This window comes from Gigantopelta aegis, chromosome 3 (genome assembly GCF_016097555.1).
Source record: "Gigantopelta aegis isolate Gae_Host chromosome 3, Gae_host_genome, whole genome shotgun sequence".
Taxonomy (NCBI): Eukaryota; Metazoa; Mollusca; class Gastropoda; order Neomphalida; family Peltospiridae; genus Gigantopelta; species Gigantopelta aegis.
Genome location: NC_054701.1, coordinates 71,728,639 through 71,753,813, shown reverse-complemented (window position 1 = coordinate 71,753,813; position 25,175 = coordinate 71,728,639). Strand labels below are relative to the sequence as shown.

The 25,175-nt window shown below is 39.0% G+C and overlaps 1 protein-coding gene across 2 annotated transcripts; it reads left to right on the top strand.

Moving 5' to 3' along the window:
* The first annotated feature begins 845 nt into the window (after positions 1-845).
* Positions 846-21,188, top strand: LOC121369028 (protein rolling stone-like). 2 transcript variants are annotated; one of them, XM_041493835.1, is made up of 4 exons: positions 850-1,394; positions 2,783-2,986; positions 4,535-4,645; positions 20,734-21,188. In XM_041493835.1, the coding sequence occupies exons 2-4, from the start codon at positions 2,806-2,808 to the stop codon at positions 21,096-21,098; spliced, it is 657 nt and encodes a 218-aa protein (XP_041349769.1). In that variant the 5' UTR covers positions 850-1,394; positions 2,783-2,805; the 3' UTR covers positions 21,099-21,188. The 2 variants fall into 2 exon arrangements, with proteins under 2 accessions (XP_041349770.1, XP_041349769.1); XM_041493836.1 differs by lacking the exon at positions 4,535-4,645 and having other exon boundaries at positions 846-1,394.
* The last annotated feature ends 3,987 nt before the right edge of the window (positions 21,189-25,175 follow it).

Here is a 25,175-nt window from a genome sequence, read left to right as displayed (position 1 = left end):
CCGCCACAAATACCAACAGATTGAAAACTACAAGTAAACAATGCGATGCCAAAAGCTAAGTGAAATTTTACTAATATATACTTTTGTTTATTTGAAAAGGCGGTCACTGGTCAGTGCGTCTACCATCTTGCCTGTAGACTGCTCTTAAACGTTTCTTTCCATGAGGAAATCGATTTTTTTTTTTTCAACCTAATCCCCCCCCCCCCCCCCCCCCCCCCCCCCCCCCCCCCCCCCCCATTTCTCTCTTTAGTTCATTCTTCATGAATACTGTCATGCCGTAATCAAAATGTCACTTATTAAAAGTTTTCCCTCTTTTTTACTTAACACTTTTGAATCTGTTGCTATTTTAACAATATTTAACTTATGGGCTTAAAATGGTCACTGAAGGTGGCATATATCCACATGGTATGGGTGTGAAATATCAAAATTACAGACCCCACACTTTTAAAATAAATCTACATTCAGTACGGTTATGTTTTTAGTTTTTTGGTTAGTCTGTTTGAGTTTGTTTTGGGGTTTTTTTTAGTGCTCTTTTTAGGGATGGGGGACCGATATTTTTGGATGGACTGCACTGTACCTATTTACATAAGCCTATATTATAATGTACATTGTTTTACATAACTATAGTATAATAATATAAAAAATTTATAATAATAATAAAAATTATTTTTTAAAATATAATTGGTAATATTATTATTATTAGTAGTAGTATTTTAATAGTTGTTACAATTTTTTTAATTCATTTGTAGTTTATTGTAAGAAGGTTGTTGGTTTTTTTTCACCAAAACATAAATAAATAAATAAATCCACGCATGACGTCATAATGACGTCACCTTCACGTAATCATTGCTACCGTTAAACGTTAGGGTTATTTTTTATCAGCACTTTGTACAGCATAAGACCAAACTGTTTTCTCGCTTAAAGGATTCTACCCATGTTAAATGGAGAATCCGACCGCTTCTACGGAAAACCCGATTATTTCCACGGAAAAGCCGATTGTTTCCACGGAAAACTCGCCTATTTCCACGGAAAACCCGATTGTTTCCACGGAAAACCCGCCTATTTCCACGGAAAAAACAGTTGTTTTCACAGAAAACTCGCCTATTTCCACGGAAAACCCAATTCTTTTCACAGAAAACTCGCCAATTTCCACGGAAAATCCGATTGTTTCCACGGAAAACCCGCCTATTTCCACGGAAAAAACAGTTGTTTTCACAGAAAACTCGCCTATTTCCACGGAAAACCCAATTCTTTTCACAGAAAACTCGCCAATTTCCACGGAAAACCCGACTGTTTCCACGGAAAACTCGGGTATATGCTCCAGGAAAGCATGTCAAAAATATTTCAGTTTGGGATATGATAAGCCTGTTGATTTTGTTCAGTCTCAATTTGAGGTAAGTAATTTCACCTTCCCTTTAAGGTAGTAGGCCTATGTCACTTCACCGGTACTTTGACGTAATAAAGTTTTAAACATTTTTATTTCTCAAATATGCCTATCTATTTTTAAAAGATGATTCACTTTGTTCAGAATGTGCACAGCGGTACAACTGATTGGTTGATTAATTCATTGATTAATTTAATTTCCATAGAATAACAATTTTTATTGGGTTACATTGATTTTAAACTGTATGGTTCGATTAAAACTACATTTATATATCTTTTTATATAGGCCTGCATGTGTATATATAAATACATGACATTTTTGGTTTGTACTGATATGACTCGATACTTTTTTGGTCCCCATGATTCGTACGGTGCTCGATTGACATAAGTTTTCATTCGACTTAGAACCATAGAATGGTGATGTCCACACTTATTTCTAAACAGTTTGAATTATTGTCCGAACCAAACGATACTACGAAAAATTACTCTCCACCTTTAACGTTAGATTTCCTCCAAAGTTTGTCCAGACACAAATTGAAAAAACCCATTACAATGACACAGATTCCCCCAGATGATAACCCCCTATATCCCCTGAGTGCCATAGGGAAAAAAGCATGTAATTTTGTATCAGCTGCCATTTTGACTTTTTATGGAATATTCTTCAGGAGGGGTGAAAGGATAGTTCTTAATCTAACAACGTCATAACATGTTATGATATAAAAGCAAACGTGATGACGTCATATTATTATTATTTTTTATTATTATTATTATTATTATTTTAATGATACCACTAGAGATCATCGATTTCATATTAATTGTGTCACATACTTTGGAGGCTTTCACCCCTCTTGAAGAGTATTCCATAAACAAGCAACATGGCAGACGGCAGAAAACTGCATGTATTTTCCCCTATGCAATCTCAGCAAAGACAATATCGGCGACATCGTTGCAGTCTCGTATGTGGAATCTGTATATTTGTAGTGTTTGTTTTGCGATTTGTGTCTGGACAAACTTTGGAGGAAATCTAACGGCAACTAAAGGTAGAAGACTAAATTTTTGTAGTTGTTAACAATTTGGTTCGGACAATAGGTTTAAGACAAATGAAGTAATATTTCAGAGACACAAGATTTTAATTGAGACCAAAAAACCCAACAAACAACAACAACAAAAAACAACAACAACAAAAAACATGTATGGTTTAGGGTTGTTGGGTTTTTATTCTCTTTTAAAAAAATAAGAACAAATGGGTCGGGGGGGGGGGGGGGAGGGGTGGCGGAGGATGTATATTAAACTGACTCCCTATTTATTCCACACAACAATATCTGGATATGTTTGTAGGTGTATGAATAATGGGTATGTACTTTGGATACTTGATATTGTTTTTGTCTTCTTTTTTCAGTGTGGAAGGAAACTGTATATAGTATGGCGTGCATTTTGGGCCATTTACCATTTGACTGGCATTATCGCATGTGCAATACTGCGAAGAGCAGGAAATGGTTTATATATCTGACTAACTGGAGTTATTTCTGCCTCACGCTGGACGCGCTACTGGAATTCATTGCAGTCGTCTTCGTTCGCCGGACACGACCAGATATATTATCTGGTATGCACATTTCATGGTATTTAAGAAGCATTCATAAAAATGTAGACACCTGTCCAGGGCCCCGTTCCACGAAGCGATCATAGCCCTAAGATCACCTTAAGTGCTTAAGGTAGCTATGCAATTAAGGTGATCTCAGGGCTAAGGTCGCTTCGTGGAACGGGGCCCATGGGGTTATTTCTTATCTTTAAAAAAAAATATGTTTGCTAATGTAATTCCAAACGAATGGAGAAACCCGCTGCCTTTGCATTGCTACGCAGTATCATACCAGTGGTATTACGACAGTCTTTGTCGTGAAGTGTTAATTGAAATGGAGCAAACCCCACACATACACACGCACACACATGCTCCGTGCCGCTCTGTCTATTTACCATCCCCTCCCCCCCCCCCCCCCCCCTCTCTCTCTCCGTGGGCAGGCAGGCAGGAAGTAGCCCAGTGGTAAAGCATTTGCTTGATGTGCGGTCCGTCTAGGATCGATCCCCATCGGTGGGCCCATTAGGCTATTTCTCGTCCAAGCCAGTGCACCATGCCTGGTATATCAAAGGCCATGGTATGTGCTTAGCTATCCTGTCTGTGGGATAGTACATATAACAGATACCTTTCTACTAATGGAGAATGTAGCGGGTGTCCTCTCTAAGATCATATGTCAGAATAACCAAATGTTTGACATCCAATAGCCGAAGATCATAGTAAATCAGTGTGCTTTATTGGTGTCGTTAAGCAACACAGACTTTACCTGCGAGGCGGAATCTAGCTCAGTTGCCAGTGTACTCGCCTGAGGTGCTGGGGTCTTAGGATCGAATCACTTCAGTGGACCCATTCTCTGATTGTGTTTTGCCCCGGTATATCAAAAACGGTGGTATGTGCTGTCCCGTCTGTGAGAAAGTGTATATGAAAGATATTTTGCTAATGGAAACTGAAGCAGATTTTCTCCAAGATTATAGATCAGTGTGCTCTAGTGGTGTCGTTAAACAAAACAAACTTCATGTCAGTATCTATATATGTACCTATCAGTCGGTATGTCTACTCACGTACTTGTCTGCCTCAATATGTATAGTATTATGTCTGTATCTCTGTATGTGTCCTATCTTTTTTCTGAATTGTGTACGGGATTGTGTGTATGTTTATATATGACTGCATACGGAAACTACTAAGTTATATTTAAATTGTTTTATCGGGTGACACCGTGGTATTTTAAAGGCTGCTTGTAAATATATATACCGGTATATATATATATATATATATATATATATATATATATATATATATATATATATATATATATATATACATGTATTGTATATTCTAGTTTTATGAGGTGACTATATAAAAATAAAAACATTATTTTATGAGGTGACTGTTCGGTGAAGCTGTGGTATTTAAAGACTGTTTAGATAAATATCAACATTATTTTATCACGTGACTGTTCAGTGACGCCGTGGTATTTAAAGGCTGTTTAGATAAATATCAACACTATTTTATGTGGTGATTGTTCGGTGACGCCATTGTATTTAAAGGCTGTTTAGATAAATATCAACATTATTTTATCAGGTGACTGTACGGTGACGCCGTGGTATTTAAAAGTTGTGTGGTTTGTTTATAACCTTAGTTCCTGCAGCGCTGTCCTCGTCACATCGCTGTACTGGTCTCTCCTCCATAAACGTAAGTGTTCCATTGTTCAGTGATAAATACTGTTAATAGTGGAGCAGCAGAGACCACACATTTTCAAGATAGTCCAACCCGGAGTTCAACACAGGTTCAAAATGTTCCTCTTGGGGGTCAGGATTTAGGAAAACAATGTTGACAGTGTGGCAAATTAGTGCGGGCTGAGAAACTGGTGTCGAAAACTTGCGTTTTGGGGTGAAAAATACGAAAAAGAAAAAAATGCAAAATTCCAAAGCAATAGCATACAACTGGTTTAATTATTACATTTTGATTCCTGAATGACTTTTATCAAATGTAGCATAACTATATCAACTAAATTTACTATATTTTGTTGTTTGTATGGCCATTACATCAGGACAATTATGCTTAAAAGAACGTCTTCAAGCAACAAATGTGTATTCCAAAACAAAACATTTAGACATGCTATATAATTATCTTCTTGAATTAAAATACACATGTATCAAATTGTTAGACGCTGACTAATACAGAAAAGATTTAAAATCAAAATAAATTCAGTACTGACTAAAGTATGACAAGTATATGACCATCCATTGTAGAATCTGAAACGGTAGCTACAACATGCACAGCAAAATGTAGCCAAGTCTTGTAGTAAAAACCAATCTAATTAAAATTAGCTCCACTATTACATGTGGATCTAACACCAGCCAGTTGGAGCTCATGTCCACCAATCAAAACCTTACTTGCAGAATCCTGCCAGTGATTTAAAACTAACAACACTGCGTAGTCCCCAATGTCCAGGTAACATTTCGTCTGTAAATATTAATTTAAATATTGACCAATCACACTTCGCCTTTCATAACGTTATTTGGGAGCATACAAATTCTAAAAATATCGGGCGAGTCTATTTTAGTGGCCGCAGTACAGCGAACCATACCAATACGTACGGGGTAGGTTATCAGTCTTCAATTTTACATTAAAAATTATTTATTTATTTATAAAAACCCCCAAACTAAATCAGTCTTCAGTTTTACATTAAAAATTATTTATTTTATAAAATAAAACATGTTTTAAGGCATTCGTAATTCACACGAAACATGTCGTATACCCTCAGGATAATTCGGAATGTTTTCAAATTATTTTTAAATCACTGGCATGATTCTGCAAGTAAGGTTTTGATTGGTGGACATGAGCTCCAACTGGCTGGTGTTAGATCCACATGTAATAGTGGAGCTAATTTTAATTAGATTGAGTAAAAACTACATCTGTTCAAAGAGAAACATAGCTTCAGTTCAGTCACTGTCTACAGTTTGCTGTAGTCAATGGGTTAGAGCACCGGTTTCGTCAAAACGTTCATCTGTACATAAATGCAAATAGTAGTACATGCCTGGCCATCTTCTTATGTAATCTACTGAACAACTATTCAAATTGGTGTGAAGTTCAGGAGCTGTTGGTGTATGATTCATTAGAATTCCAATCTTAGGTTATCTCATAACACATTGCAATGTTGGCATTACACCATACCATGTACTGATACGAATATCGAGACACGTACAGATGAAAACTATTCTCCATATAAGAGGAAGTTTTTCACCAGGTACGTTTTTCCTGCTTTTTCACTATGAGGACTGTTCAAAGAAACACCATACTTTGTGTCGTACAAGCTCCAACTAATGTCGTACTCAGCACAAAGTACTATTTTGACAGTCTCGATGTTGTTTCCACAGTTGGCAGTGTAAACTGGAAGGAGCGGTGCCTCTCTGGGGAAGTGTCAAGTGATACAGTATCTCATGAACAGGGATTAATATAAAGCTTGCAACATTGGCATGTTTACCAGCATGGTCCGTTGAGAAGTAGATTTGCTAGAAAGTGTCACTGCACCTTGTTGGATGAGAGCAAGGACATTGACATCAGAACAGGACGTTGCTCTATTGTCAGCAGCCCTCCTATAGAAGCATCAGTGGTATGCATTATGATTCTTTCATAGGAGCCTCCTCATGATTAGACTGCATATGTTGAATGTCAGGAACACATGTTGTCTTTTGTTGGTGTTAACCTGAACAGGTTTAAACTAATAAACAATATCTGGTCTTGTTCTAGTAGTATCATATGTTTAGACATGTACAAAGTAAAGAACTTTGCTAGGCTGGCTTTATTTTCACTGTTGCTGAGAAACCATGTTCAGTTTGTTGGAATGCACATTTTGTTACCGATGCCTGTTCTCAGTGTCTGTCCCTTGATTTTGTCAGACACTACATGTCTTTGTTGATCAGGTTTACTGCTATTAAGAGTGAGCACTACATTTTATAAGGTTGAAAACCTTTTAGCCGCCTGTTGGAATGGTTCTGATGTGACAATTTGTGAAGGATTATATTATTAATCGTTTGAATACATACAGGCATATCTGTCTGATAACACTGCATCACACTGTGTGAGAGATGTCGTCCTTCCAGATATAGTAACCATTGAGATTTTGATGATATCGCCTTTCAATTTGTTTTTGTAAACATACTAAATGGAACAGGGGCATTTCCATATGACATAAATCTTGCTGGTGGAACCTTTTTCACAACTAACAGCGAGATGGTACATAATTACACTGGCATCCATTGTTATGTTCTTTATCTTTACTGTCTTTATTTGCAGAAGATAGAAATATATCTCAGCAACAGTAAAAATAAGGCCAGCCAAGCACTGTTCTTTATCGTTACATGTCGAGGGGAAAACACATTCTCCTGGAAATAAGACATTGTTTATCAGACTGAGTGGTTGTGGACGTAACAGCATTGCTCTGGTAAGACCAATATGTGTTCTTGGCATTCCACAAATGCAGTCTAATCAAGAAGAGGCCAATATAAGAACTAAGGCCAATATAAGAACTAAAGCTTTTTAGAGGTGGGCTGACAACACACTGCTGTCGAGTCCTGACACTTAACATCCACCGTCATGCAGAGATACTTGCCAGCACAATTAATTCCTTGAAAGGACTATCCTCGGTGTACTGCCATTGTAACGTGTTTCAACCTCACAGAGCCTTTATAACTACTAAAATTAAATATTAAACAGTTTTCCAGTTTAGAATATCAGTGTCTGCAAATGCGATGTTTCCAGTTGTCCTAATGTTTGTAGTAGCTCAAACGTCATTTCTACTTCCTAAAAGATATTGTTTTTTTCTCTAGGTATGAAACTACTGGGAGGTAAAATAAATTTTGGACAACTACAAACATTAGGATGACCAGAAACACGTTGTGTTATCCACAAACACTGATGTTTTAAGCTGCATGTAGCAAACAAGAAAATGTATTTAATATGTATTTAAAGTTGTGAAAGGTCTGTATTTAACTATTAATCGGAAACAATGACAGCAAACTCAGGACAGCCTCTTTAACAGGTCATACTACAGTAAGCATGCCAGTGTGGTAACGTTTACCCCTGTTCATGAGATACATGGTTAACTGACACTTTCCAGAGAAGCACGGCTCCTTCCAGTGTATTGCCTGACAAGATGTGCTACAACCAACTCTTTCTTTGGACATAGAAAAAAAAATATCTGCATTTTGTTTAATGGTATAGAATGCTTCTACATAATAAGAACTTAACAGCTTTGTGAACAAAACAGAAATTAGTGCTGAGTATGGTATTTTGTTGGGACTCTGTATGACAAAAAACCGACTGTTCCTTTTAAGTTTTTATTGTGAAAATGCTGTGGGAAAATTTTCCTGGCGAAAAAACTACCCCTTACAAAATATAGTTTTCTGCTACATGTTTCTCTATATGTTTACCAGTTGATGATATTGTAATCCATGACATATTAGATCAAACATAACCCGAGACTGTAACTCATCAAGCATAACTAGTGAGTTGCAGCTCCATACTTCTTATCTATTAGTCTTTGTTCCTGTGCAACTGAATAGCTGTTTAGAAGATTGCATACACCAAGCAAACAATCATGTATGTTCTGCCACATCCAACTGTGAGACATTAGTTGAGGATTTTGATGAAAACCAATGCTCTAACCCATTGCCCATATAGAGGTACTGACAAAGCAGACTGCAAATAATGAAAGTGATTAAACTAAAACTATACTTCTCATAGAGTAGATTTAATTTTCACTACAAGAGTTGGCTACATTTTTCTGTGCATGTTGGAATTTTGCAGATTCTGTAATAGTTGGTCAAACATTTGTCATACTTTGGTCATATACTTGTCATACTTTGGTCAGTACTGAATTTATTTTGATTCTAAATTTGTTTTGTATTTTCCAGTGTCTAACCGTTTGAGATTTTAATTCAAGAAGATAATTATATAACGCTTAAACATTAGTTTTGATTTGGTATGCACATTTGTTGCTCGAATACGTTCTTTTGGGTGTTATGTTTCTTATGTAATGGCCATTCAAACAAATAAATACAGTAAATTTAGTTGATGTGGTCATGTAGCATACAACAAAAGCAATTTAAACTTAAAACAAAATTTAAAATTAATAATTAGACCTGTTGTTTGCATATGCTTTGGAAATTAGCATTTTTACTTTTTCGTATTTTTCGACACCAAATTTCTCAGCCCACACTAATTTGCCACAATGTCAACATTGGTTTCTTGAATTCTGACCCCAAGACGAACATTTTGATATATCTCAACCTATGCTGAATTGCGGGTTGGACTATCTCCAAAACTAGAGGACTTTTTGGCTCTCTGCTGCTCCATTATAAGAACTATTACAGACTTGATCGCATGGGGGGGGGGGGGGGGGGGGAGACGTAGCCCAGTGGTAAAGCACTCGCATGATACGCGATCGGTTTGGGATCGATCCCCGTCGGTGGGCTCATTAGGCTATTTCTCGTTCCAGCTAATGCACATCGACTGGTATATCAAAGGCCGTGGTATGTGCTATCATGTCAGTGGGATGGTGCATATAAAATACCCCTTGCTATTAATGGAAAAATGCAGCGGGTTTCCTCTCTAAGACTATATGTAAAAATTACGAAATGTTTGACATCTAACAGCCGATGATTTATAAATCAATGTGCCCCAGACAAAACAAACTTTGATCACATGGAGAGGCGGCAGGCATTGTATTAGTTTATATCTGTCGCATTTCCTGTGCATACATATTACATGCATATTGATTCTCCTTTCGTTATGGATTCTAATTTAGAACAACCAGAACACACACGCACGCACGCACACACACACACACACACACACACAGATACACACGCACACACACACACACACACACACACACACACAGACGTGCGGTATTACTGCCATTATGGAAAAGAATAGGACAGATTCTATTCTAATCTATTTTGAAAAAAGTGATTTATATGGGGGGGTTTTCTTTGGTCAATGTCATGTGTCATGTCATAGGGTTTTACGTGCACATTCAGAACAAGCTGTTGTAGCGCACACCTGTCGTGGGCACAAGAGCCGGCCTTAGCCGGCTCCTCCGTCCATAACAGGAATTTGGTCAATGTCATGTCATGTCATAGGGTTTTACGTGCACATTCAGAACAAGCTGTTGTAGCGCACGCCTGTCGTGGGCGCAAGAGCCGGCCTTGGCCGGCTCCTCCGTCCATGACAGGAAAGGTGGGGGAGGGGGAGGGGAGAGGAGGGACCGCCTGCACTGGCAGGTGCAAGGGAGCACCAGCAGCCCGATCAAATCGGTAGCAGCGTGTGGGGGTAGTGGTGGTGCTATGGAATTTGAATGGAGCAGTTAAATGCCAAAGAGAAAAGGGTGCGCAATTTTGATTGAGGGAATTTGGCGCAATTTTGAACGGTCGGTCGAAAGGTAAATGGCCGAGCTAATATAGGTTTTGATATTAGTGAATCGAGAGTAGCTCGTTAATTTTAGACCTTTACGTGAGTCAAGTTGAGATTGTAGCTTTAAAAAGGATTTGGTCAATCTAATTTTGTAACTGATATATACTAGTACCTGGTATTATCAACCTATTTGTTCATTTGCATTTTTTTTTTTACAAATGTTTTATAAAACTGTCACGGGGATCCTATAATACCCGTAACTGAATAAAACACGATTATCCAAATATCTCTCCTAATTGTATATCTATTAGATCTCTCTGTAACGGGCAGTCCAATACCCGCGTGGCTCGGTTCTAGGTATATCCAGAGATAAGATCTTATATAAAGTATATGTAATATAGCACGTTTAGTTCACCAGAAAACACAACAAAACACAATACACTTTGGAATCTGTATTAACCTTAAGCTGACAAATACAATTGCCGCAGTTAATTACTTACAACAACAATAATAATAACAACCCAGAACTAATCACTTAATTAGTTAATCACTAGGTGTCTAGTTTACACAATATTCTAATCACTTCACCGTGACACAATACCCACACGTGTGATAATTGAGAAACGCTTCCAGGGGAACTTAATTAATAAAGGAATTACAACTCTATTCCCAACTAGTTAATTTTTAATTAACCCTTAACTACTCATTCAGTAACCTTGTAATACAGAATTAATACTGGTACCTATCACAATAAAGACAATAACCTACAGTTTACCTAGGTCCTCTAGGATGACTGACTAAGCTTTAATAATTTTAGAACAGTGAAGCCTACAACTTACTTCGTCAGTTTACCGGAAACACTGTCTAAATAATATTTGTATAATACAGTATTAAAATATTTAAAGTCACATCAATCACATCAAGGTTATACAACAGAGCAGAAATAATATTTACCAAGTCCAAACGGACTAACGTTCCCTGGTAGCCTTCCAATATGTTTCTCCCCGATAAATCTAAAATCCTAGCTATTTATTATAAAAATCCCAGACTGGTCCGGAGACAGTACGCGCGACTGAATCTTATCATGTGAATTTCCACCACTCCCAGAGTAGATATATTTTCTTAGATGACCAGACATACTGTCGCCAGTTCGCCAGAAATACCCCGGTCATAAACCGTTCTACCGGAGTTATTGCGTAACTACTGGCCACATGGCCTCCACACCTGCTCCGGGTGTGTATTAGAGGGTACGGTCGCGCGGAGGTATTACGTAACAAAGTGCCCACCTGGTCTAAGTGCATATTGGGACTGCACACGGCCCTCTAAAACAATTAATACCGCCACAGGCGAAAAAAAATTAAGAGCATGTTCCGTCACACACACCCACCTCAAAAAGAATATTTCCTCTACTCTAGGAATAGGGAAATATACTACATTAAAATAAATGTGCGTTAACCGACGCATCCGGGCATTTATAACACATAGTAATAAGGTGACTACCAGTAATCACACTGAGTCTCTGAGTCCCTGGTATACAATAAAATATATAAAAACAAAACAGAAATCAAGAATGTCAACACATTATCATAACGTTCAACTTCGGGACAGGGCATCAGCGATTACATTGGATGTGCCCTTGATATGTTCAATGGTAATTGGGAATTCCTGCAGAAGAAGACTCCATCTCAAAACTCTCTGGTTGGTGGCTTTCATTCTGTGAATGAAGGTAAGCGGATTATGATCAGTAAAGACCACCACTTGATGCACTGCCGATTTCATCTGAAAATGCTTCAGAGCTTGTACCATGGCCAAAGCTTCCTTCTCTATAGTGGAATAGTTCACCTGGTGTTTTTCAAACTTTTTGGAGAAGAAACTTACAGGATGGTCCAGTCCATTTTCGTCTTCCTGGAACAGCACAGCTCCAGCTCCCACGTCACTGGCATCCACAGCCAGCTTGAAAGGCATTCGGTAGTCTGGCGCTGCCATCACGGGAGACGAGGAGAGCATCTGCTTGAGACGGTTGAATGACTTCTCGCATTCATCTGACCACTGGACCTTCGTTTCCTTCTTTAGCAGCGATGTGATGGGGGCAGCTACCGTCGCAAATTTAGCACAAAAACGACGATAATAACCAGCCATACCAAGGAACCGGCGAACTTCACGACGGTTGGTCGGTGCAGGATACTGGCTGAAGCTTAGTGTCTTGGCCTGCAGTGGGGTGACGCAACCATGTCCGACAGTATGACCTAAGTAGGTCACTGAAGCTTTCACAAATTCACATTTCCCCAGGTTCACAGTCAAGTTAGCTTTCTGTAGGCGACTGAATATTTGTTGTAACCCGGTTAAATGTTCATCCCAAGTGTCGATGGCTAACACCACATCGTCCAGATACACACTGACGTTTTCTAAGTCTGATAACACCTGGTTCATCATCCTTTGAAAGGCAGCAGGGGCAGTCTTCAAACCAAACGGCATCACTCGGAATTGGAAGAGGCCGTCAGGTGTGATGATCGCCAGAATGTCCTTAGCTTCCTCCGTTAACGGAATGGCATAAAAACCCTTCAGTAGGTCCAATTTGGTGATGTATTGAGCGTGTCCAACTCGGTCGATGCAATCGTCAAGGCGGTGTAGAGGGTAGGCATCTGCCCTGATGAGTTGATTCACGCGACGTAGGTCAGCACACACCCGGAAACTGTTATCTCCCTTTTGAATCAGAATAACAGGTGATGCCCACTGACTGTTTGATGGTTCCAGAATGTCGTGTTCCAACATGTAATCTATCTCCTTTTTCAGTGCCGCACGTTTTACAGGATTTATCCGATAGGCATGCTGTCGAATCGGTGTAGTGTTGGGTTCCAAGCGCACATCCTGGATTACGGTATTGGTAACCGTTGGAAAGTCCTGAAAAATGAAAACATTGTCTTGTATCAACGTAGTCAACTTTGCTCGCTGGGGGCTGTCAAGGTGCTGTAGATAGGAACTCAAGTCTGCTAGAATCTGGCTGTTGGTTAACTTGATATCTGCAGTCTTGACGTCATCACAGGAAATTAAGTGACTCTCAATTTGGACAGGTAACACTGGAACTATCGGCAGTCTGTCAAAATAACCTTTTAGCAAACTTATGTGACAATACCTACTTTTCCTAACCCTATCAGGAGTGTTTATCACATACCCTGTCTCATTAACCCGTTTGTGCACAACATAGGGACCGAAATACCTGTTCTGTAATGAACCCCGTTTAATGGGAAGGTATAGCAGCACTTTATCCCCTGGTTTAAATTCCCGACTCCTAGTCTTCCTATCAAACACTGATTTTATTTTGCTCTGAGCATGGCTCAGTTGCTTCCTAGCCTTCTTATCTCTAACTCTCTTATTGATTAATACTTCCTTGTCCATATAATAACCTGACATCTGATCCTCCATCTCACCCTCAGTTAACAAGGTAGTGCGAGCTGCCAACAAATTTGGATCAGCCCCCTGCTCTAGAACTAACTCTTTTCTATTACAAGGTAAGTCCCCTCTATCAACCACAACTGGTTCATTTCCCCTCTGCGGGAGATCAACAGGTTCCACCACATTTAGTTCCTCAGTTGACTTATCTACCATTTTACTGATAACCTCATCCACTCCAATTTCATTGCTCACACACGTATCAGACAAACCACAAATATCCTCTGGGTCTCGTGTTACCCTTCTGGCCATAGCCCTAGTCTTTACATACGTAGGATATCTAATTTCATCAACCTAACTCTCTTCTATTGGTAAAGGGCTGTCTTCAATAAACAAATGGTCACATTGCGGCCGACAGCACTGACTAGTCATATCATTACCCAACAAAACTCCTATGTTTTCAACAGGCAAGTCCTTCACAACACCCATAATGACTGGTCCCGTCACAAACTTCGAACACAAGAAAACGTTATGTAACCGGACAACCATATTTTCTCCAGTAACTGAGGTTAAGGCCAAACTACGTCCTGTATCTGAATTTTCAATACCAGCTAAACACTTCGACGTTATAAGCGACAGGCTACACCCTGTATCTCGATAGATTGATATTGCCTTAGGACTCAGTTCTTGTTTCACATCACAAACCATACCAGTGGACACATACGGGTTTACTTTCTCTGCCATGGGACTAACCAATAACTCTCTCGCTAACGGAGCTGACCTCACTAAACCGACCACTTGCGCATTATCGCGTTTCCTTTTAAAACAGTCCCCGACAAGATGGTTATCCTTTTTACAGTAACTGCAATGTGGACGAAAAGTTCGTGCATTGGTTGATAATGCAGGTTTATCCTTACTTTGCCCACCAGGTGCATTCCTTGCCTGACTAGCTGACCAACTAGATGACTCTCCCCGATAGTTACTTTCCCGGGAAAAACCTGGCTGAAATTTCTTCTTATCACCCTGTTGTATAGAGCTACCCTGTACTGCCTGAGCTTTGTGTATTAACACGTAATCATCTGCCACTATGCCTGCCTCCTCTATTTTTTTTATATCACGATCCTCTAAATGAATACGTAAGCTAACTGGTAATCCATTCTTAATGTCCTGTAAGATCAACAACTCCCGTAACTCGGTATATGACTCTACCTGATGAGAAACCACCCATTTATCAAACATCCCTGCCTTCTTAGACACAAACTCACTATAAGACTGACCCTGTGTTTTTCTCAACTCGCTATACCGTAAACGATAATCCTCAGGTCGTAATTCATAAGCCCTCAACACCGCAGACTTAACTAGGTCGTACTGACTTGCTCGCTCATCACTCATTGAATTATAAGCTACGCTAGCCTTCCCTTTAAACTTAGACACGGCTAACAATGTCCACTTAGACTGCGGCCAATTTAGCTGCTTAGCGGCCCGTTCAAAAAGTTGGAAGAACATTTCTACCTCCTGGTCGTCAAATACAGGTACTGATCTATAAGCCTCCGACATGTTAAACCCATTTCCTGCCTCCCGTCTAACTTCTTCAGTATTCAACTTTAACTCATGTTCCACTTTTAATTTTTCTAACTGGAATTCTCTATCCCTCTCCTCTCTTTCTCTCTCTCTCTCTCTCTCTCTCTCTCTCTCTCTCTCTCTCTCTCTCTCTCTCTCTCTCTCTCTCTCTTCTCTCTCTCTCTCTCTCTCTCTCTCTCTCTCTCTCTCTCTCTCTCTCTCTCTCTCTCTCTCTCTCTATCTCTCTCTCTCTCTCTCTCTCTCTCTCTCTCTCTCTCTCTCTCTCTCTCTCTCTCTCTCTCTCTCTCTCTCTCTCTCTCTCTCTTTATCTAATGCACGTTCTTCTCTTTCGTACTCAAGCTTTTTAAAAGCTAATTGTTGGTCCACACTTAACTCATTTATCTCCATCTCTGGAACAATCTCACTGTCTTCCATAACAGGACTATCACCAAAAACTTCCTGGATAATAATTGTCCTTATATCTCCTAATGTTTTAGCTGATGTTAAATCAATTTCCCGCTCACTCGCGATTTCAACTAATTCGGCCTTACGTGCTCGCTTAATCTCCACTACACTGAGCGTAAGCCTATCCAGCAAATTCTTATCCATGTTTAGGTATGACGCACTTATTAATTAATTTTCTAGTGAACAACGTTGCTACTTCTGGTAATTTGTAAAAATAATTTATAAAGCCCCCATTTACAAATAATACCTTTTTAAATATGCATGTCCCGTTTCAGATCCGGGACGAGCGCCCAAATTTTCACTCCTGTCACGAGGATCCTATAATACCCGTAACTGAATAAAACACGATTATCCAAATCTCTCTCCTAACTGTATATCTATTAGATCTCTCTGTAACGGGCAGTCCAATACCTGCGTGGCTCGGTTCTAGGTATATCAGAGATAAGATCTTATATAAAGTATATGTAATATAGCACGTTTAGTTCACTAAAAAACACAACAAAACACAATACACTTTGGAATCTGTATTAACCTTAAGCTGACAAATATAATTGCCGCAGTTAATTACTTACAACAACAACAATAATAATAACAACCCAGAACTAATCACTTAATTAGTTAATCACTAGGTGTCTAGTTTACACAATATTCTAATCACGTCACCGTGATACAACAAACACACGTGTGATAATTGAGAAACGCTTCCAGGGGAACTTAATTAATAAAGGAATTACAACTCTATTCCTAACTAGTTAATTTTTAATTAACCCTTAACTACTCATTCAGTAACCTTGTAATACAGAATTAATACTGGTACCTATCACAATAAAGACAATAACCTACAGTTTACCTAGGTCCTCTAGGATGACTGGCTAAGCTTTAATAATGTTAGAACAGTGAAGCCTACAATTTACTTCGTCAGTTTACCGGAAACACTGTCTAAATAATATTTGTATAATACAGTATTAAAATATTTAAAGTCACATCAATCACATCAAGGTTATACAACAGAGCAGAAATAATATTTACCAAGTCCAAACGGACTAACGTTCCCTGGCAGCCTTCCAATATGTTTCTCCCCGATAAATCTAAAATCCTAGCTATTTATTATAAAAATCCCAGACTGGTCCGGAGACAGTACGCGCGACCGAATCTTATCATGTGAATTTCCACCACTCCCAGAGTCGATATATTTTCTTAGATGACCAGACATACTGTCGCCAGTTCGCCAGAAATACCCCGGTCATAAACCGTTCTATCGGAGTTATTACGTAACTACTGGCCACATGACCTCCACAACTGGTCCGGGTGTGTATTAGAGGGTACGGTCGCGCGGAGGTATTACGTAACAAAGTGCAAATAAAGAGCATGTTCCGTCACAAAAACGTATAATGCGAAAAACAAAACTGATAATTTTTCAGGTGTTTTTTTCCGTTTTTCATTTGCTCCAAATTGTTTTTGGTTTTTTTCATTACTAATTTAAGCAGCAGTGTACAATTAATAATTTCGTACTTATTTCTAATTATGATTTAAGCACATTGTGCTTGCCATATATATTAACTGCCTGGATTAAAGGGACACACCCTAGTTACGGCTAGTTGTTAACCATTACGGCGTTGTTTTTCGCTATTAATCCCATTTTTTCACAAATAAAATTGCACTTTATTTACCGTTTATTATTTAGAATATACATTTCCATTCACCTGAAGTGTTTTTTGGTAATCCTGGTAATCCTGGTTTTTGTAATACCACAAAATGCATTTTTCTTATTTCTTAAAAACGGACGCACGTTTGAGAAAAAAACGTTGAGCAGACAAGGTCTAATTTTAGACGGGATATTTCCATTTCAATGTCACAGACGTTGGTATACCACGTGACCGTTATCATTTTGGTTCGGTTTGTTTTCTCGTGCACGGTTCGCGCAATCAGCATCCGATTTGTTGTTGTTCATTTGTGAGATTTTTCTTCACAGTTCGTGAACATTTTCAGTAACAATAAAGTTCAGACAAGTAAGTGTCACGATATCTGGAGAGGGGATACAACCAGGACAGAACAGTTGGAACATGTCCAGGAGAGATGAAAAGAACGCACCCCAAGTCTCTGCGCACTCTGTGAAATTTGTCGTGACTAGGCATTGTGCTTCGAGCGACATCTACCGGTGACATCAGAATACTAACTTTCAAAATTATTTCAAGCAATTGGGACATGGGGATTCCCATGGTATTTATCGATATAAAACCTGCTTTTTCACTCCATTTGATAAAAACGTGATCTAAGTGTGTTACAGGTTTGTAGATTAACCAAATTATAATTTATTTTCGCTGGATGGAACTAGGGTGTGCGGCTTTAAGATGCCACCTTTTGGTAGTCCACTGGATGATGTCACGTGGACTAATGCTGCGCTGTGATTGATCGATTAGAATAGAATTCGTGTTCTATTTGTTTTCCACTATGGTCTTAATATGGCATGCATGTGGAGAGAGAGAGAGAGAGAGAGAGAGAGAGAGAGAGAGAGAGAGAGAGAGAGAGAGAGAGAGAGAGAGAGAGAGAGAGAGTGTGTGTGTGTGTGTGTGTGTGTGTGTTTGCGCGTGCGCGTGCGCGTGCGCCTATGCATGTATGCATATATACCATTTTGTGAACGTGGTTGGTATAGTCGTATTTACAGTGGATCATGATCGCGGTGGATTGTGTACCAATTAGTTAAAGTCGCACGCCCTAGTTTCAGCCCGCGAAAATTAATTCTAATTTTGGTTAATCTACAAAACTGTAACACACTTAGATCACGTTTTTATAAAATAAGAGTGAAAAAGCAGGTTTTATATCGATAAATACCATGGAAATCCCAGTGACCCAATTACTTGAAATAATTTTGAAAGTTAGTATTCTGATGTCACCGGTAGATGTCGCTCGAAGCACAGAAATGCCTATGTCACGACAAATTTCCCAGAGTGCACACAGACTTGGGGTGGGTTCCTTTCACCTCTTGTGGGCATCTTCCAATTGTTTTGTCGTGGACAGCGAAAGGAATGAGTTTGGAACAGGAAGTTACTTTACCAATATGGGTGCTTCTGTTGAGGAAGTGGCTGCTGCAGCAATCATAATACTTGAATCAGAATAAGACGACAATGATAGTCCGTCACTGACCATGTTGACTATCCTACAGTGTTTGAAATAATAAATTATATATATAAACCGCAATTAGCCTAGATTTGCTATTCGGCACCGGGTACTAGTGGCAAACCTATTGTTATTAGCAATTAGATGCACCGTTTATTATTGTTGGTAGTAGTAGTAGTAGTAGTGGTGTTGATAGTAGTAGTAGTACAGTCTGTAGGAACCAGAGGTGGGGAGGCACTTCCCCTCCCCAGGACGAAAATGTAAGTTTTTTTTGGTCCTACTCTATTTAAATAAAGGTAACAATATAGCTTGTGCCCCCCCCCACTCCCCCCACTCACCCCCCCACTCACCCCACTCACCCCCCCCCTCACCCCCACCCAAGGTTCTATTCCCTCTCCAGATATCGTAAGACTTAGCAAAATTATTGGTTTTAAAGGTTTGTAACGTTTTGTATTGAGATACTTACTTGTTTGAACTTTACTGTTAATGAAAATGTTCACGAACTGTGAAGAAAAACCTCACAAATGAACGACAAACAAACGACAACAAATCGGATGTTGATTGCGCGAACCGTGCACGAGAAAACAAACTGAACCAAAATGATAACGGTCACGTGGTTTACCAACGTCTGTGGCGTTGAAACGGGAAGATCCTCTCTAAAAATAGATTAGACCTTGTCTTCTCAACGTTTTTTTCTCAGACGTGTTTTTAAGAAATACGAAAAATGCATTTTGTGGCATTACAAACACCAGGATTACCAAAAAAACGCTTCAGGTGAATGGAAATGTATATTCTAAATAATAAAATGTAAGTAAAGTGCAATTTTATTTGTGAGAAAATGGGTTTAATAGCGAAAAACAACGGCGTAACAACTAGGGCGTGTCCCTTTAATCTGTCATAAGTCGGGAGTTGGGGAGAATTACAACACAACCGTCGAGTTGGCCAACGTCTTCGTGACAGTTGACAGTCTGACCCTAGCATAAGCCACTACAATTAATCCTAGCTACGATTCTTTCTAGAAATGGGGCCTTGCCATTTTGTGTATAACGTTATGATATAGAGCTACAGATCAAGTTCGACTTCCATGGGGATTGTATTCTGCCTGTGGGATGATGCATATAATATAGATCCCTTGCTACTAATGTGAAAATGTAGCGGGTTACCTCTCTAGGACTATAAATCAAAATTACCTAATGTTTGACATCCCGTTGCCGATGATTAATATATAAATATGCTCCAGTAGTGTCATCAACCAAAACATTTTTATTTATTTATTTATTTGTTGTGTGTGTGTGTGTGTGTGTGTGTGTGTGTGTGTGTGTGTGTGTGTGTATGTGTGTGTGTTGTTTTTTGTTTTTGTTTGTTTGTTTTGGGGGTTTTTTTTGACAGGCCTGTGGACCTATAACTTAAGAATGTGTTGGGCTAGGTAGGGCATGTATTACTTCAGCAGTATTCACGAAATACGTGTTAACTGTGGTATCGGGCCTTCTGAAGGTCAATGCAAGCGCCTGCGGTCGCTCGCTCGCTAGGTTGGTTTTTGTAAATGCGGAAAGTTCTAACGCAAAATTAACTTTTATGGTATCCGTCCTTTTGAACAGTTTTTAGTTTAGTTTAGTTTAGTTTAGTTTAGTTGCTTAGTTGTTTTGGAGTTGGTTTGTGTGTGTGTGTGTGTGTGTGTGTGTGTGTGTGTGTGTGTGTGTGTGTGTGTGTTGTTGTTGTTTTATTTGTGGGTTTTTATTTTTGTGGTTTATTGTTTGTTTTTCAATCACTGATTTTTGGATACGATAATCGATTTACAATTTATACATATCTGATTTGTGTCCTTACAGCTGGTGAACATATAACGATCACAACTCTTATCGAGCACGCCCTGAATGGCGTCTACGTGATTCTGAACCTGCCAGTCACCGCGGTTCCTTTCAAGATTTACCATATGTACCAGACCATGATATTTGGCGTTGTCTACATCACATTTACCATCGTGTATCAAGCACTGGGCGGTACCAACAGACACGACAAACCATACATCTACCCTCAGATTGACTGGAACCATCCTGGAACTGCTGCCATGTTCTCAGCAGGCTCAACGTTTGTGGCGATTCCGCTGATTCATTCACTGTTATATTTATTGTGCTTGGCTCGAACTGCGGTGTATAAACGTTACCAGACAAGACCCGAAGCCAGCATGGTTTGACAGACTGCTACGTGTAGACAGAACAGGAATAGCATGGTCTTTAACGACATCCTCAGCGCATTAAAAACTATAACTATTTAGAAAGTCAAAGTTTGTTTTTGTTTATTTGTTACCGTTAGATCCCATTGTTTTATTAATCATCGGCTATTTAAAAAGTCAGACATTTTGGTAATTCTAACATATAGTCCTAGAGGAAACCCGATACATTTTTTTCATTAACAGTACGGAATCTTGTATATGCTCTTTCCCACTGGCAGGACAGCACATACCACAGCCTTTGATATATACTAGTGATTGGTCAATTAAAGAATGGGTCTCCTGAGGGGGTTGATCCTACTAGAAGCAAGGACTATGTTATGCCCCACACAAGCAAGACAGCACATACCACGGCCTTTGATATACCAGTCATGTGGCAATTAAAGAATGGGTTCCATGAAGGGGTTGAACCTACGACCCAAGTATCTCAGACGAGCGCTCTACCGACAAAACAATACCCCGCCCCCAGGCTATATGGTGTCCATTATAATTTCTTCTTCTGTTCGCTTGACGCCTACACGTTGAGGCCAGATGTGACGATGGATGGTACTGTCCTCTCTAGATCACTACTGGTACCGTGCAGCTTTTTCTGGAGTGTTGTTGTAGTTGTCCAGGTATTGTCCCTCAGCTGCTGTAGATTTTTGCAGTCTTGGATGGCATGTTCGGTCGTATGTTCTTCTTCTCCGCTGGAGCACATGGAAGAGGGTACTAGCCGGAATCTCTTATGCATGTGCTGGTTCAACCTGTTGTTTCCGAACCATGTCCTTAATCAGAACATGATCACCTAGATGTTCATGCCGAGTTAGCTGGAAATAACCACTAAGGCCCCGTTTCACGAAGCGATCTTAGCACTACTATCGCCGTAAATACCTACCATCGCGTAGCTTACTATCGTAAATTACTGTGAAAATTTACAATAGGCAGTTGTAACTAACGTAGATGTGAAATGGCAGTTAGATGATGATTTGATCATTTTCTAAGGAGGATACTAACTTACTGTGTAAAAATGGATCAAATATATACCAAATCCATTTTATGTAACTCAGCGTTCGATGAAAAACGGTCTACGCCATACGACCGTCACACGTAAATACGGGAGCGCTTAGACAAATATACTGACAAAGTAACTTCAAGGATGTCCGATACCAATGAATACATCCAAGATGTTCCGAAAAGTCTGTAACCAATTTATTATTCAACTAATTCACACTTCTTCGCAAAGAAGATTTTAACCATTAAAGGGGTACTTACACGACTACCGTAAGGTTGCTTTGTAGAACGGCTGTAAAGTTTACGGTGCCAGTTGTAAAACTGGGGACCGCTCTATAGTCCGAAGGTTCAATAGTCCGAAGGTTCAATAGTCCGGGGTTAGGTCTATAAACCGTCGGACTACTGAACTTTCGGACTACTGAACCTAGGGTTAGGGTTAGTGTTGAACCTTCGGACCACTGACCCTTCGGACTCTAGCGCTGTAACCGTAAAACTCACCTTAAGTCACTACAATTAACCGTAGCTACAATTATTTCGTGGAACGGGGCCCTGGGTCCTGTTCCACGAAGGTGCACTACTATCGCCGTTTATACCTACCATCGCGACCTCAGTTTTGTTCTACCATCGCCAGCCCGTTCCACGACGTGGCGTAGCTTACTATCGTCGTAAATTACTGTGAAAATTTGCAATAGGTACGAGGCAGTTGTAAGCCACTAACGTAGCTGTCAAATGGCAGTTTAATAATGATTTGATAATTTTCTAAGAAGGATACTAATTTATTGTGTAAAAAATATATCTAATACATATATCAAATACCTTTTCTGAAACTCGGCGTTCCATGAAAAGCATTCTAGGCCATACGACCTTCACACGAAAATATGAGAGATAACTCTCATGTTTTATGCATTCGGGAATTTTCGCTTATCACATACATTGACAAAGTTACTCATGGATGTCCGATACCAATGGATATACCTAAGATGTTCCTTAAAGTCGGTAACCAATTTATTATTTAACTAATTCACACTTCTTTGTAAAGAATATATTAATAATTAAAGGCACTCAATCACGGATTTAGTGGGCCTTATTTCTCTAAATATGGATTATAAATGGAAATTACATTCATTTGGAATACCAAAACTAGTTACTGTATAATCTAAAACATTTTAATTGAACTACGATCGAGGGAATTCCATAACATGCTTCATTTTTAAAAGTTAGAACTCTTCATGTTTATAAGTTAAAAAATTACGGCAAAACAGACTCGTAAGTGATGAGGCTATATATACGACAACCGTATAATGTATTTTTTAATTTTATATAAACGACCGCCGTGTATAGAGACTTGGCAAATGGGGGCCGGCTATATACATGGAAAATAAAAAAATATATTATTAATTTCACAACGAAAATAATTGCGAATACGCTGAAATAAAATAATAGACATTCAGAACATGAATTCACCATTTATTATTATTATTATTAAATTATTTTGACTGGTTCGCAAGGTGGTCATTCGGTTTAAAGTTACATTCTCTGGATAAGCCAGCGTAGTGAAAACAATGTGGAGTGCGGCGTCATATATCCACCAAACGTAATTGGATTTTCTGTTCTATATGCTTAAATAATAAAAATATTCCGGATACTGCCGCTTTAATGTATAGCGTAAAAAAAACAGTGTACTGTCGCATGTTTTGTCGTCCAAATGTTGGTTTTGATTGGTCGAATGAAAGATCAGCTGGACATGAGCTCCAACGGGCTGCTGTTAGATCCACATGTAATAGTGGAGCTAATTTTAATTAGATTGAATTATTACTTAACCCAGTTGAATCCAGTTCTACGTGCAGGGACAAGTTCAGCCTGTCGTTTGAGCGTGTGTGCACGCACATTAATCTTGCATTTTTATAGCCAAAACTCTCCCAGATAAAACACCGCCCCCTCCACCCCAAAAAGGTAGTAGTAGGCTTATAATAATAATAATAATAATAATAATAATTGTGTATTATTATTAATATTAATTTTTTTATTATTATTTATTTTGATAGTACTGTACGGGCAATATTACGCTATTCATATGTCTATGAAAAACGTACACAAAAGGGTCCGCTAAATCCATGTACTCCCCCCCCCCCCCCCCCCCCCCCCACCTCCTTCCCCTGTTCAGAAAACGCTCTGTTCGTACAGTACTTAGCATATATTCCTCCTATTCCAGATGGTTCGGTAATATGGATCAATCAAATACTTATTTACCGCCTATATACATTTTTGCTGTGAATATAGCCAGCCCTAGTTAGCGGAGGCTATATACACGGCCTTCGTATATATATATATATATATATATATATATATATATATATATAGTCACATCGTATATAAACATCGTCTAGTTTAGCGTATTCTTTAAAAATGTAACAATTCCTATCCCAAGTCAGCTGTTATGGCATATTTTGCATAATAATGAATTTTACAAGGTGGAAAATAAAGGTGTTCGTGATCCAGATGTTTAGAGTTTTTCGGGTACGACTAACGATAAATTTATCTATAGATGCAAAGGCCTAACTAGTCGGGATTGTCGACGTTTAACATGCGTCTGTTGCTCAAATAAATTAATGTATAAGCTTATTAATATTATCATTCAGTATATGTTTTTATTAACTTATTTTCATTGTTGTTGTTTTCCTATTTACCTACGTCGCATAGGACGGTCAAGCGTTCTCGTTACACGAGCTTGGTAAATCGTTTTGACACTGGTTATTCGGGGAATGCCCGTCACGTGATTCAAAATAATACGTCACACCTCTGCTCTCCAAATAGCCGTTATTTTTCTCTGAATTATGGACCGTATCCATAATTCAATTATTTTTATAAAATATCAATAATAAGTGTGATATGGTGGTTATGCAGATGGTTCAATAAAGTACTTTTAGGTACAAATCAAATGTATATATTGTCATATAATTCCTTATTAGGTCAATAAATTAGGTCAACCATCTGTGAGAGAGTGCGTTTAAAGGGGCACTTACGACTACCGTAAGGTTGCTTCGTAGAACG